At 43.1% G+C, this 13,520-nt stretch overlaps 1 protein-coding gene across 4 annotated transcripts in view; it reads right to left on the reverse strand.

Annotated features, from left to right (window-relative positions):
• Nucleotides 1-3,751: 3,751 nt before the first annotated feature.
• The window catches only part of LOC111144150 (TAM41 mitochondrial translocator assembly and maintenance homolog), a 50,479-nt gene continuing 40,710 nt past the window's right edge, over nt 3,752-13,520 (reverse strand). For 3 of the 4 annotated variants that reach the window (XM_022498320.1, XM_022498321.1, XM_022498318.1), the window contains one exon: nt 3,755-3,886. In XM_022498320.1, the coding sequence (XP_022354028.1) occupies nt 3,810-3,886 (77 nt within the window). In that variant the 3' untranslated portion in view covers nt 3,755-3,809. Of the gene's footprint in view, nt 3,887-13,520 lie in introns of all 4 variants that reach the window. The other variant, XM_022498316.1, reaches the window with a different exon arrangement.

The raw sequence follows: 13,520 nt of genomic DNA on the forward strand, positions 1-13,520 counted from the left end.
CCCAACGCTGGGCTTGATCCCATGACCACTACCCAGCCGAGGGCAGAGTCTTTAATCCACTGAACCACCCAGGCACCCAACAAGATTTACATTTTGATGAAGACCCATTTATCTATTTTTTCTTTTGTTGCTTGTGCTTTTGGTGTCTGGTCTAAGAAGCCATTGGCTAATCCAAGGTTATGAAGATTTAATCATGTTCTCTTCTACGAGTATTATACTTTCATTTGTTATATTTACGCTTTGATCCATTTGAGTTGATTTTTATATATGGTGGGAGGTAGAGGTTCGATTTCTTTCTTTTGATGTGGCTACTTAATTGTCCCAGCACCATTTGTTGGAAAAAATAATTTCTCTAATTAATGCCTTGCTGCCCTTGTCAAAACTCAGGATATCAACCGACTGCACAAAACCTTTCTTGACCCTCCCAACTGAAAGAGGACCTGTGCCGAGGGAGCAGCCTCTATGGGGAGCACTCCCAGTCCTGTGGCAGAGGGAAAGTGAGACATGATAAACTTCAGGCTGGCTCTTAAAGTTTTTGCTCAGAAGTGACATGTCAGTCCCATTCTCACTTCATTGGCCAAGAAAAGTCGTAAGGCCACCCTGAGGTCCTTGGAGGTAGGAAAATTAGTCATCCTATGGGGTAGGGGCTGCAGGGAGGGAAAAGAGATTCTTACTGGGAATAGTAATACAATTTAATTCTTCCTCACCATCTCCTGTATGACTTGACATCTTGTTCTCCTGGTTTTCTTCTGATCTCTCCTTATTCCTTAGCTTTCTCTGCCTGCTCCTTTCATGTTGGCATTTCCCAGTGTTGTGAGCTTGGCTCTCCTGTCTTCATACTCTACAGACTTCCTGGGGAAATCTCACCCACTCCCTCATCTACTACCTGCCAACTCTCACAGTTACACTGTCAGCTTCTGACCTGTGTAGCCGAAGTCTACTGAACATCCACAGACACCCCAAATTCAGCATGCCCAGGCCTGAGTTTATGATACCACCCCAAATCTGTGCCTCTTCCTGAATCCCCAGCTTGGGAAATAGCACACCGTTGTTCCAGTTGCCTCAGCCAGAATCTTGGCACTTTTTCTTTAGTATTTTATTTATTTATTTAGAGTGCGAGCACGGGGGAAAGGAGAGAGAGAATCTCTAACAGACCAACCATTAAGCGCAGAGCCTGAGGCAGGGCTCAATCCCACAACCCTGAGGATCATGACCCAAGCCAAAATCAAGAGTCAGATGCTTAACCGGCTCACCCACCCAGGTACCCCATAGTCTTGCCTCTTCTAATCCATTCTTCATGTTGCAACCATAATGATTTTTATAAAATGTAAATCCAGTTTTGCCACTCTCCAGCCCCCAAATCTCTCACTGGCTTTCCACTGCTCTGGAGATAATGATTAATACACTGACAGGCTTTCGTAAGACCTTTTATGATCTGGCCTCTGTCATTTCTCCGTCCTCACTTCTGTACAGCATCTGCCTGGCATTTTATTCATCTTGAGCTAAATTTAGTTCCCTAAACACACTGTGATCTCTTCATTCGGGGCTTTTGAACAAGCACTTCTCTGTGTCTGGATACTTTTCCTTCTCCTCGGGGTAACTCCTACTTGTTCTTAAAGTAACAGCTGGGCATCGTTTGCTCCTTCTCTTCAAACTGTGCAAACACAAGTGACTGAAAGATATTCTAGCTCAGAGGTTAAGAGGGAGGGCTCTGCGAACTGATGGCCCAGTTTGGAATCCTGGCTGTCATCTACCAGCTTTGAAACGGTACGCCAGGCCTCACTCTTCTGTGCCTGTGTTTCCCCTGGCATAAGTTAGGGAATAATAAGAGTCCCTATTATATAATATAGATAATCTAATATATATAATATAGAGAGCCTATTGCATAAGGCTGTGGTGGGGATTAAATGAATAAATCTATAGAAAGTGCTTAGAATAGTGCCTGACACTGTCAGGGCTCAACCAGTATTTGCCATTACTTTTAGGCATCTCCATAGCACCCTATAGTTACCTCTATAATTAAGCACTTATCAGATAAATATAATTCCCAATTTACTTACCTGACTACTTTACTGCATTTTAAGATCCTTAGATTTGGGACAACATCTTATTCATTAAGCTTCAGTTCCTGACACACATACTGTGTCAAATATTAAATATTAAATATATCAAATATTAAATATTTGTTAAATGACTGAATGAATGAATGAAATTGTCTTCATGCAACGACCACTTCTCATCTTCTATTATGAGGATAAATTCTGTCTTCCCCACTTGATGTACTACAAGCTTACTGAGGGCAGGATCACAAGTATGGTTATCTTGGCCAATCCCATCTCCCTCCAACCTAATGTTGCTTAGCAACACTGAATTAACCAGTTGAATTAAATTCTCCTCCCTGAGAGCCTTTAGCCTTCTCCTGGTTTTTCCACTTGCCATAACCTCTGATCTATTTCTACATAACCCATTGTAACCTGAAATTCCAGGGAAAGACATTCCTCTATCTCCTGCCCATTTGTTAGAGTAGGTTAGTTATACAAGAAGGGGTTGAGGGCAGTTAAATTCAAGTTAGAGTTTGGAGTTACATTTAGGTGAGGGGTCCTGTGATTTCTGAAAATAATACTGAGCTGAGGGATTTTATTTTTCCTGATCTTATAAAAGCTACTGATATCCAAGGCCTTGTTATAATTTACTTACATGCTGGGTGGGTAGAACAACAGGCTGAAGTGAAAGGGGGTTTTAAGTAGGACGTAGGGATGCAAGTTTTAGTCTAGGCTGTCGACAAGTATATGTGACTTTGGAAGTCACGCCTTTCTGGGCCTTATTTATCCCACCTGTAAAGTGAAGAAGTATAAATGGTCTCTAAATTTGCCATAAATTCTGACGTATCATGCATCATCTCTCCAGAAGTAGCTCATTCTAGGAAGGAATTTTCTACTCTTCCACTTGATCTCAAGACACAGAATAGAAATGGTACAGAAGAAACCACAGCTCCATGTCTTTAGCTCCATGGTCAGTAATAACTGAAAATAATCATAGAAATCATCTGAATAAACCAGGTAAGAATTATTCATATCTTGCAGGTGAGGCCTAAAGTGGGATGTGATACCGGTCTTTTGAGTAAAACAGGCTTGAATTCAAGTCCCAGCTTAGCCATGTACTAGTTTGAGGGCTGGGGGCCAGTGGGTCTGTGGTTAACTTCTTTTTAAATTTTTTTTTAGATTTTCAAAATTTATTTATTTGACAGAAATCACAAGTAGGCAGAGAGGCAGGCAGTGAGAGAGAGGGGGGAAGCAGGCTCCCCGCTGAGCTGAAAGCCCGATGTGGGGCTCGATTACCAGGACCCTGAGATCATGACCTGAGCTGAAGGCAGAGGCTTTAACCCACTGAGCCACCCAGGCATCCCTGTTGGTTAACTTCTTTACCTTCAGTTTCCTTGGCTATTAAAAAGCAGGGCTCATATCTATGTTGCAGAAGTAGGGTAAGGATCAAAAGAAGCAGTTCATGTATCACACCTGGTGTGTAGGCCTTGAATGAACATTCGGTCATTTTCCCTGTTTTATTCAATCCTTTGCTAGCGAAAAGTACTTTCACAGATTCCCACCCGGGCCTGTGAAACTATTCATTTGCTTGTCCTCAAAGGTATTTGGGTCCCCTGGATAAATGTCTAACACATACATTTCAAATTCAAATATTATACAAACCTAGGTATCTTCAAATTCAAGCAGTGCGTCAAGGTAACAAATACTGAGCTGTGAAAAAGGATCACTTTATTAATCTATATGTAACACATATAGAAGCAAGCAAAATCAGGATGTTTTCCTTAGCCATCCTTTCCACATTTTGTGTAGCTTTAGTGAACTATAAACCACTGTTTTCTTCACACCTAAAAGACAAAAAGAAGAGATGGTGAAAAAATTGGTGCTTGCTGACTACATACTCAGCTGGAGCTTCCATGATATTCTAACCAGAGACCTGACTTTGGAGTGGAGCAGTAATGGGCTGACTGGGGAGCCCAGGAGACCCTGGGAGCTGAAGATGGTAAAAGATCACTAAGATCAACATGAGGGGAAGAGATTCTGATTCTGAAGCTGATTCTGATTCTACAACAGTGACACAGATGCCAAAGTTAACCTGAGTTAATGGAGTAAGTGAATCTTTTTTTTTTTTAAGATTTTATTTTTTTATTTGACACAGAGGGATAAAGATCACAAGTAGGCAGAGAGGCAGGCAGAGAGAGAGGGGGAAGCAGGATCCCCACTGAGCAGAGAGTCCAATGCGGGGCTTGATCCCAGGACCCCAAGACCATGATCCGAGCTGAAGGCTAAGGCTTAACCCACTGAGCCACGCAGGTGCCCCTGGAGTAAGTGAATCTTTTGACTCACAGGTCTATCATCAACTTTTGACTTGAGTAGCTCTTTCAGAGGAGAAAGGAAAACAAAGACAAAACTCTGTATGTAACTGGATGTCCTCAGCTTCCTTTCTATGCCGGCATTCTGACCACCCCAACCCAGCTCCCTGCTGCTGTGTAGCTGCGTATGCCCCCAGTCTGCCCAGAACAAATGTCATTCCATCACTTTCCGCCTCTACACTCCTCAACCCCTTTCAGATTCCTTCTATGGAAATGCCTCCCTGGACAACCCAGGCCAACTCAGACGCAGCTCCTCCTGGTCCCAGAACAGCACCTGTGCTGACCTCTCATACAGCACTTACCACACTGCGTGGTGCTCATCAGCTTACTGATCTGTCCCTCCACCTAGACTGGGAGCTCCTCAAGGACAGGGAGCCCGTCCCACTCATCTCTGTATCCTGATCACCTAGTACAGTACCTAACACATAGTAGGGACTCAGTAAATGCTTTTGAAATGATGGAACAGATGTACCTCATTGAGATATCTGAACTTCTAGCACCCCTCACCTTGTTAATCACAAGTAGTTGATGAAACTGGACAAGAGGCTCTCTGGGGGCTAATGGGACAGAAGTAAAATGGGGTAGAATATGGGGATGCTATTTGTCTGTCAGGTCTAATCGGAGCCTATTTGCAGATGGTATTATGGGCTCGACTTCCTTTGTGCTGAGGATGAGATCACTTAGTCTGTGTTTCAGGGTGTGGCCCAAAGATCCAAACGGTCTTTTTCCCCAAGAGATAGGAATTGTGGTCTGTGCTGCCAGTCTGAAATGCACACCTCTGGCAGTGCACTTTAAGCACAGGTAGGCATTGTGGATGAGGTAACAGGACTGAATTTGGAGACTCCTAGCACTGGGGTTTGAGTGGTCTCTTGAAAATACCGGGGCCTGTTACCTGTAAGCTGCCCAGTCCACTTAGAATCTTTGAAGAGGCAGTGGCAGGTAAAAAGGTTGTAGACCAGGAAAACTGTTAGCAAATACTTCCAGAAACTCTGGCCCAGCTTGCCTACTCTTTGCAAACGGACTGAGCCTAGTCAAGAAACTCAGAGCTCCTTTCCCTGCCTCCACCTCTTTTAATTTTCTCCCTGGAGCAACTACTTTGGCGAGCCTCACCCACTTGAGCATTGAGACTGGAAACTTCTTACGTAAGGTGCTTTTTAATATTCCAGCCAGAACCAATCAAGACACTAAGCAGAACACAGGTAGGTACATCATAGTAAGGTTCAACACAGCAACCCCAGGGCACTAAGTCACAGCTAGAGGAAGGTGCACTGGCCATGATAAGTCCCAGCTCAACTTCATAAACCTTACATACAGACATGCTGGACTTTAACATTTAAGGTAGATATCTAAAGTATCTGAGTGTCACCATGTAGCCATATTTTGTTGCTACGGCATAGAAACTTCCCTTCATTGGGGCACCTGGGTGGCTCAGTCAGTTAAGTGTGTGCCTTCAGCTCCAGTCATGATGTCCTGGGATTGAGCCCCACATCAGGCTCCCTCCTCAGCAGGGTGTCTGCTTCACCCTCTCCCTCTGCCCTGGCTTATGCTCTCTCTCTTTCTCTTTCACTTTTGCTCTCAAATAAAATCTTAAAAAAAAAAAAAGTCTCTCCCTTTGACGGCTCTGCCTGAGGTTCTTAAAAAGACTGTAGCAGGGAATTGTGTTAGAAAGAGCACTGGAATAGGAGTCAAGAGACCTGAATTCTAGTCCCAACTGGGCCAGTAACTTACAGTGTGACACACCCTCTCTAGTCAGAGGGTGTGTCACATCTGCAAAGAGACTGGTTGGACTAGTTCAGGGTTCCCTGACAAGGGGCTGTGGGCAGGTTTCAACGTTGGTCTGCAGGCAAGTTAGGAGGAAACCAGGAAAGTTTGCTGTGTGTGTGCATACATGCACTTCTGTGCAAAGGGTACAGTTTTCGTTGGGTTTTCAAAGGGAGCCAGGATTTGCAGAAGGTTAAGAGCCAATAGACTGGAATGAAGGATCCTTTCTGCCTTAATAGTCTAATTGCAACACAGGTGGAAGACTAAAACTCCATGAAGTTGTGGTGGGCAACCTTTCCTATACGTGGCACAAAATGCTACCCATAAAGGACAAAACTGACAAACTGTATTGAATAAAACTGAGAATGCCTTTTAATCAAAAGACACCATCAAGAAAGTGAAATGACAGCCCCCCAAGTGGGAGACTTTTGCATTCCATGTATCAAAGGACCTGTATCCAGACCAAATAAGGAATTCAGTAAGAAAAGGCAGACAATTCAAGAGAAAAACAACCAAAACACTAGAATAGGCACTTCACAAAAGGGGGTATCCAAATAAACATGAACAAGTGCCCAGCTTCATGAGTCATCAGGAAAATGGAAATTAAAACTCTAATATGATGCCACTACTCACTTATTGGAGTGCCTATAACGAAAAAGACACAAAGTATTAGGTGAGGAGGAGCTGCACCAAGAGCTCAGCTAGTGGGAGTAGAATGTGGACAACTGTTTGGTAGTATTACCAAAGCAGAACATTCACATACACTAGGATGCTGTATTCTACTCAAGTATGTACCTAAGAGAAATGTGTATGTTTGCTTACCAAAAGACAGGCACAAAAATGTTCACAGCAGCACCACCTGTAAGGGCCCCAAACTGGAACCACCCCAAGAAACAATCAATAGGAGAGTAGATAAACTGTGGTATAATCATACAATGGGTTTGGTGCAATGAGGATAAATGAACTATTGCTGCTCCCAACACCATGTTAAATCTCACTGATGTAAAAAGGAGTGAAAGGCCTGGGAGACTACATATTTATCTAAAGTTCAAAAATGGGCACAATAGAAGCATGGCATTGGAAGTCAGAGAGTAGTTACTCCTGGAGGACTAGTGACTATGACTGCCACACCATCTGGGGGACAGTCCTATTCTATTTCTTCATCTTGGTCCTAGGTTCATGGGCATGTTTACCTGGTGAAAATTCACCAAATTTATGATTTGTGCACTTTTCTGTATCTATGGAGATTTTTTCCCTACTATCAGAAAACCTAGAATCTTTCATTTACTCAGTCACTGAAATACACTGAACCAGTACTTATTAAGCATCTATATAATATAAGACATTGAACTAGATGTTGAGGTTATGCTTATAGTCTCTGCTCTCACAGAGTTCACAATCCTCAGAATTCTACTTGGCTTACATTAAGCCTACTTTTGGTTTCTGCTCTCTTTCTAGAGAAAAGGATGATGATTTAGGAAGTCTGCATTTACAATGTGTCTTTAGGGAAGACAGCCTGCTAAGAGAGAAACTTTAAGAACAATCATCCTCGTCTTTGCTTCTTCCCCAATGGATAAAGATGCAACACCTCTTTAGATAACAACGTCTTTAGAGACATCCTTATCCACTGAAAGTGAGTCATTATGAATTTTGACTAGTATCTAAAGTCAAGTCTTTTTTGGAAGTGTATAGAAATCCACTTCAATATCTGGATCCTCAAGTTTTACTTTTGTTCATTTCCAGCCTGTTTCACATGACCTGCAGCAAAGTTACTACACATGTAAGACCACGAGTCCCTGTGTGACCTTAAATAAGATGCATCCAGTGAGAGACATGGTTCTCCAGGAAACAATGCAAGGCAGCGATATGAATAGGTTGTGAAAGGTCTCTCCCTTCCCATAATTCTACATTTCAGATATTTAGGAGGGAAAATCAGTAAGCCCCCAAACATTCTTCCAATTATTTTCTAACCACAATTAGATATTATCTACAAAGATCTCTTGAAGCAGAAGTACAAACTTAAATTAAAAGGACTCTCAGGTTAAGTAATAAGCAAATCACTAGAAAAAAAAAACCTTAACTATTATTATGTGTTCTTCTTATTTATGTGTAGGTACCAAAAAACGGAAGAAGTACTTTAGTTATAAGAAATCAGAAGCAGAGGATAATTGACAATCCATTCTCTTGTGTTCCAGGAAAGGGCTGGTAAGGAACCCTTCAGGCATGCCAGAAACTTCTCAGGAACAAGACCAAACCTGTCTTGTTAATTCAGGTGAATCCTTTGAAGCTAGAGAGGTAAACAGGTATTTGTCCCCAGAGTCAGTTCCGACTGACCAGAAAGTCAGGTGGGGAAAAATAAAGCAAGATTTCAGAAATTAAGCTCATCATCCTCCCAACCTCCCCACCTCTGGGAATGGCACCACCGTCCACCACTTCCCAAGCCAGACACGGAGTTATCTCTGACTCCTCTCTCTCCTTCACTTCCCATATCCCTCCAATCATCTGGAACAGATAACTTGACCTCTAAATATTGTGTGCGTCTCTTCTCTCTACCTGTACTGCAATGACCTGAGTTCAGGGGGCAACCACAGCTCCTCTCTGACTGGCTGCAATCACAGCTAATCAGTTTCCTGAGCAAGAATGTTATCTCCCTTCCATCTGCTCTCTACTCTCTAGCCATCGAGGTCTTTCTACAGTCCTTCCTTGGCTTCCCCCCACCCTCAAAATAAACTCTGAATTCCTCTGCCTGGCTTTTCAGGCTCCCTTCACCAGCTGCTGCTTACTTCTCAGTCTTATCACTAAATCCCCCATCTCTCTCCTATTCCCGTACCAGAAGACTCAGACAGGTTAGTAATGTGAAGGCTGCTGCTGCTGAATACAACACTTTGCTTTGCTGGTCTTCTGTGACCAGTCAGAGAAGTGATGCCATCTGCTGCTACCATGAAAAGAAGAGAAGACAAGTATCAGGAGACTAAATGGCCTTTCACTTCTCCTGAGCTGCTGGTGAGTTAGGCTAAAAGGGGGAAATAGTGTTTGGGTTTGGACGCATTTCTGTACTCAACTTCGAACATGGGTGTATCTGATGGATGAAGGGATTGAGGGAACTAATAAAGACAGAGTGTCAGACCACATGAGAACAGGCAACTGTGTTATCCAACACACTTTATGAGAAAAGGCAATCCTCTGGGCTGGTTATAGATTCCTGGCCTCTATCTTGTCTAGGAATAAAGAGTTGTTTAGATCTAGACTCACCCAAGTTTATGAAGCACCTACTAGGTTCATATTGGACACTCAGAACTCATAGCGGCCTGGGTATTAGTATCCCTTCCACTTTAAGGAAGGAGGACTAACTAACATGCCAGGGTTAGAGAGCAAAAAATGAGTAGCTACAACTCAAATCCAGGTCTTCTGACCCCAAGCTGAGCTCCTTGGTTAGTGCTCTCTCTGAACTGAACTTGAATATAAAAGGTATTCACTAGCTAAAGGGGAAGACTGAACCTTCCTTTTCACCCCCACTGAGTGGGATGTTGAGAAGGGGAGGGATGAGAATGGCTACTATGGAATACAAACTCCATCAAATACACAGGTTCTCCCCCCTCACATGATGCATCAGCCAGCTGAAAAACTGAACACAGGTAGAACTTTGAGGGTCTTGCCTTAGCAAAGCGAGCAGTGTGACAGCCATGACCACAATGAGACGCTTCTAAGGAAAACATGCAGAAGCATAAAGGTTCTGAAACTTGCTGTGAAGTCAGAGGGAAAGGAAACAGTAAACCAGCCACTTGGGGCCTTTCGTTGCTAGTTTACTCCAGTTGGAGACCTGGTTAATGGGTCAGTAAACGTCATCTGAATATGACACTGCAAAGAGGCCTATTATTTTTTCTTTTCTTTCTTTCTTTAAAGATTTTTATTTATTTATTTGGCAGAAAGAGTGAGAGAGCATAAGCAGGCAGAGCCGCAGAGGGAGAGGGAGAAGCAGGCTCCCCACTGAGCAGGGAGCCCGATGAGGGGCTCGATCCCAGGAGATCATGACCTGAGCCAAAGGCAGTCGCTTAACCAACTGAGCCACCCAGGCCCCCCACAAAGAGGCCTATTCTAAAGAGGGGTCAGGAAACTTTTAGGTAATGGTACCAAAAAGAGAAAGTCCAGGTACAGTGCTAGATGGGTTTATCATAAGATGTAATTTTCACAACCTGGTGAGGCAGGTATAATTATCCCTATGAAATTAAAACTAAAAAAAAAATTGGGTAACTTGCCCAAGTCACAGTAGTTATATTGGAATATGAGCCCCAGGCTCTAGGGCTTTGGCCTGGGTCAACTTCACAGCCCACAAGCACCATAAAACCAGAGAAGCCAGAGCGTAAGGTAAGTAAACCCACACTTTGAAGGGATGCCCATCACTTTCCACAGTTTCTGCACCTGCAGAGCAGGCTGCATACATTCGGGTTATTTTGGCCTTCCATGATCCAATAAGGCATCTTTGGAAAGGAAAGGGAAGTAGGCAGTGAGGACACGCAGGAAGGAACACTGGGCACTAGCACGGCCCCAGGAAAACGGCTGCGGCTTGTGTGTCACCCACTGCCCTCTGCTGGCCACTGGAAATAACAAGTGGAAAGAGGACCAAAGATTCATTTCACTTTGAAGCGTCAAGAGGTGATGGTGATGGATTTCTAAAAAGAAGAGTAGAACATGTCTCATGTTTCTTCACTCAGCTTCAACAATTTATCAATTCAGGGAGAATATTGTGTCATCTACCCCAACCCACTTCCCTCCACTATGTTTTTTTTCCAAGCAAATCCCAAACATCCTGTCATTTCATCTGTAAAAATTTTAATATGTATTTCTAAAAGAAAAGAAAAATTTAAAAACCCCATAACACATGATCACAGCTTTAAAAAAAAAGTCCATAAATCCAATAATTCCTTATGGGTCAAACAGCCCAAAATGGGGGGGGGGGGGGGGTGGAGAAAGAAAGAAAGAAAGAAAGAAAGGAAGAAAGAAAGAAAGAAAGGCAAACCTAAAGCATTCAGCCTCACCCAAGAAGCTGCAATCATGCAAATCACAGATTAATAGCCCGAACCACCCAAGCAAACAAAAACACCTCATCTACAGCCTTGCCAGGATAAACCAGCAGGAACATAGATAAAAAACTATCTGAACTGGAAATGCAAAGCTATGTACTTCTGTATAGTAGGAAGATCTTCAGCACATGAGCTACTAAATCTTTGTTGAATTTTTGGCTAAATCTTTCCAAAGACTCAGGAGGGGCAGCACTGTGTCCTTGGGGCCAAACATAGCTGGGTATCCATTGGGGTGAGAGGTAAGAGGGTGACCATACCTGCTTCCTGGCAATCTCAGCCCAGGGATCAGAATCAGGCTGAAAGAGTACTCCCTACTTTGTATTACCTCTGCGCCATCTATCACCCAGTATTGTAAATTTCTATTCACACATCTGCCTCCCCTTCTAGATAATGAACTCCTTGAAGGCAGGACGGTGTTGTGTTCATTTTTGTATCCTGCATGGCTGACACATTAGAGAGGCTCAGCAGATGGTCACATAAAGAAAGACCGAATTAGGAAAGTCCGTCATTTAACAATACCAAGTGTTGGAGAGAAATGGGGAGAAAAGAGAACTCTAATTTCCTGCTAGTAGACCTATACATTGATGTAACCACTCCGGAGAGCAATGTGGCAATATCCAAAGATATGTTCAAATGCTTAAGCCTCTAAGACAAGAACAGAATATTTAAATTTTTTAAAAAAATATACATTCCGGGGCTCCTGGGTGGCTCAGTTGGGTAAGTGTCTGACTCCTGATTTCAGCTCAGGTCATGATCTCAGGATCATGAGCTCAAGCCCCACATGGGGCTCTGTGCTCAGCATGGAATCTGCTTGAGATTCTCTGCCTCTCCCTCTGCCCCTCCCCCTGCTCATGTGCACACATATGTGCACACACTCACTCTAATAAATAAATCTTTTTTTTTTGAAGATTTTATTTATTTGACAGACAGAGATCACAAGTAGGCAGAGAGGCAGGCAGAGAGAGAGAAGGGGAAGCAGGCTCCCTGCTGAGCAGAGAGCCCGATGTGGGGCTTGATCCCAGAACTCTGGGATCATGACCAGAGCCCAAGGCAGAGGCTTTAACCCACTGAGCCACCCAGGTGCCCCAATAAATCTTTAAGAAAATAAATAAAAATGTACATTCAGAGAATAAAAAAGAACACAGAAAGAGCTCCTGAAAATTAAAAATATAATAACAGAAATAAAATACTCAAGAAGGGTTGGAAGCTAAAGTTGAGAAAATCTCCCAGAAAGCAGAGCAAAAAGACAGAGATCAAAAACAGGAGACAAAAGAAAGAAAGCCAAAGGGCTCTTCATGGAGGTCCAATATTTGAATAAAAGGAGTTCCAGAAAGAGAAGAGAGAAAACAGATGGGAAGAAGGTAAGAAAAACAATAAAAGAAAAATTTCTTATATTCTTATTTTCTAAGTTTCCAAAATGAAAGGCCAATGAGCACCCAGTAAAGTAGATAAGAACAGATACATTATCAAAGCATATTAATGAGAAATATCAGAGCCCTGGGGACAAGTGAAGACCTAACCAGCTTCCAGAAAGAACATACACAAAGGACTGAGAATGGCTCTGGACCTCAAGAGCAATCCTCAAATGAGAAAATAATTGGAATAATGATATCAAAATTCTTTTTTTTTAAGATTTTATTTATTTATTTGACAGACAGAGATCACAAGTAGGCAGAGAAGCAGGCAGAGAGAGAGGAGGAAGCAGGCTCCCTGCTGAGCAGAGAGCCAGACATAGGGCTTGATCCCAGGACCCTGGGATCATGACCTTAGCCGAAGGCAGAGGCTTTAACCTACTGAGCCACCCAGGCGCCCCATGATATCAAAATTCTTAAAGAAATGATTTCTAGGGGCGCCTGGGTGGCTCAGTGGGTTGGGCCTCTGCCTTCGGCTCAGGTCATGATCTCAGAGTCCTGGGATCGAGCCCCGCATCGGGCTCTCTGCTCTGGCGGGGAGCCTGCTTCCCCCTCTCTCTCTCTGCCTGCCTCTCTGCCTACTTGTGATTTCTGTCTGTCAAATAAATAAATAAAATGTTTAAAAAAAAAAAAAGAAATGATTTCTAATCTATCTCCAGCTTAAATGTCCATTATCTGTAAGGATTAGCTAATGAGATTTCTAGTTATACGTAGTCTCCCGATTTGCCTCCCTGCATCCTTACTCGGGAAGTTACTGGAGGCATGCTTCATCAAAATGCAAGTATACACCACAAAAGTAAAAGACACAAGAGATGGGAAGATAGGGGATCCCTCCCAAAAGACAGAGGAAGACAA

Source organism: Enhydra lutris, unplaced genomic scaffold (assembly GCF_002288905.1).
Source record: "Enhydra lutris kenyoni isolate GAN:26980312 unplaced genomic scaffold, ASM228890v2 scaffoldscaffold10, whole genome shotgun sequence".
Classification (NCBI taxonomy): domain Eukaryota; kingdom Metazoa; phylum Chordata; class Mammalia; order Carnivora; family Mustelidae; genus Enhydra; species Enhydra lutris.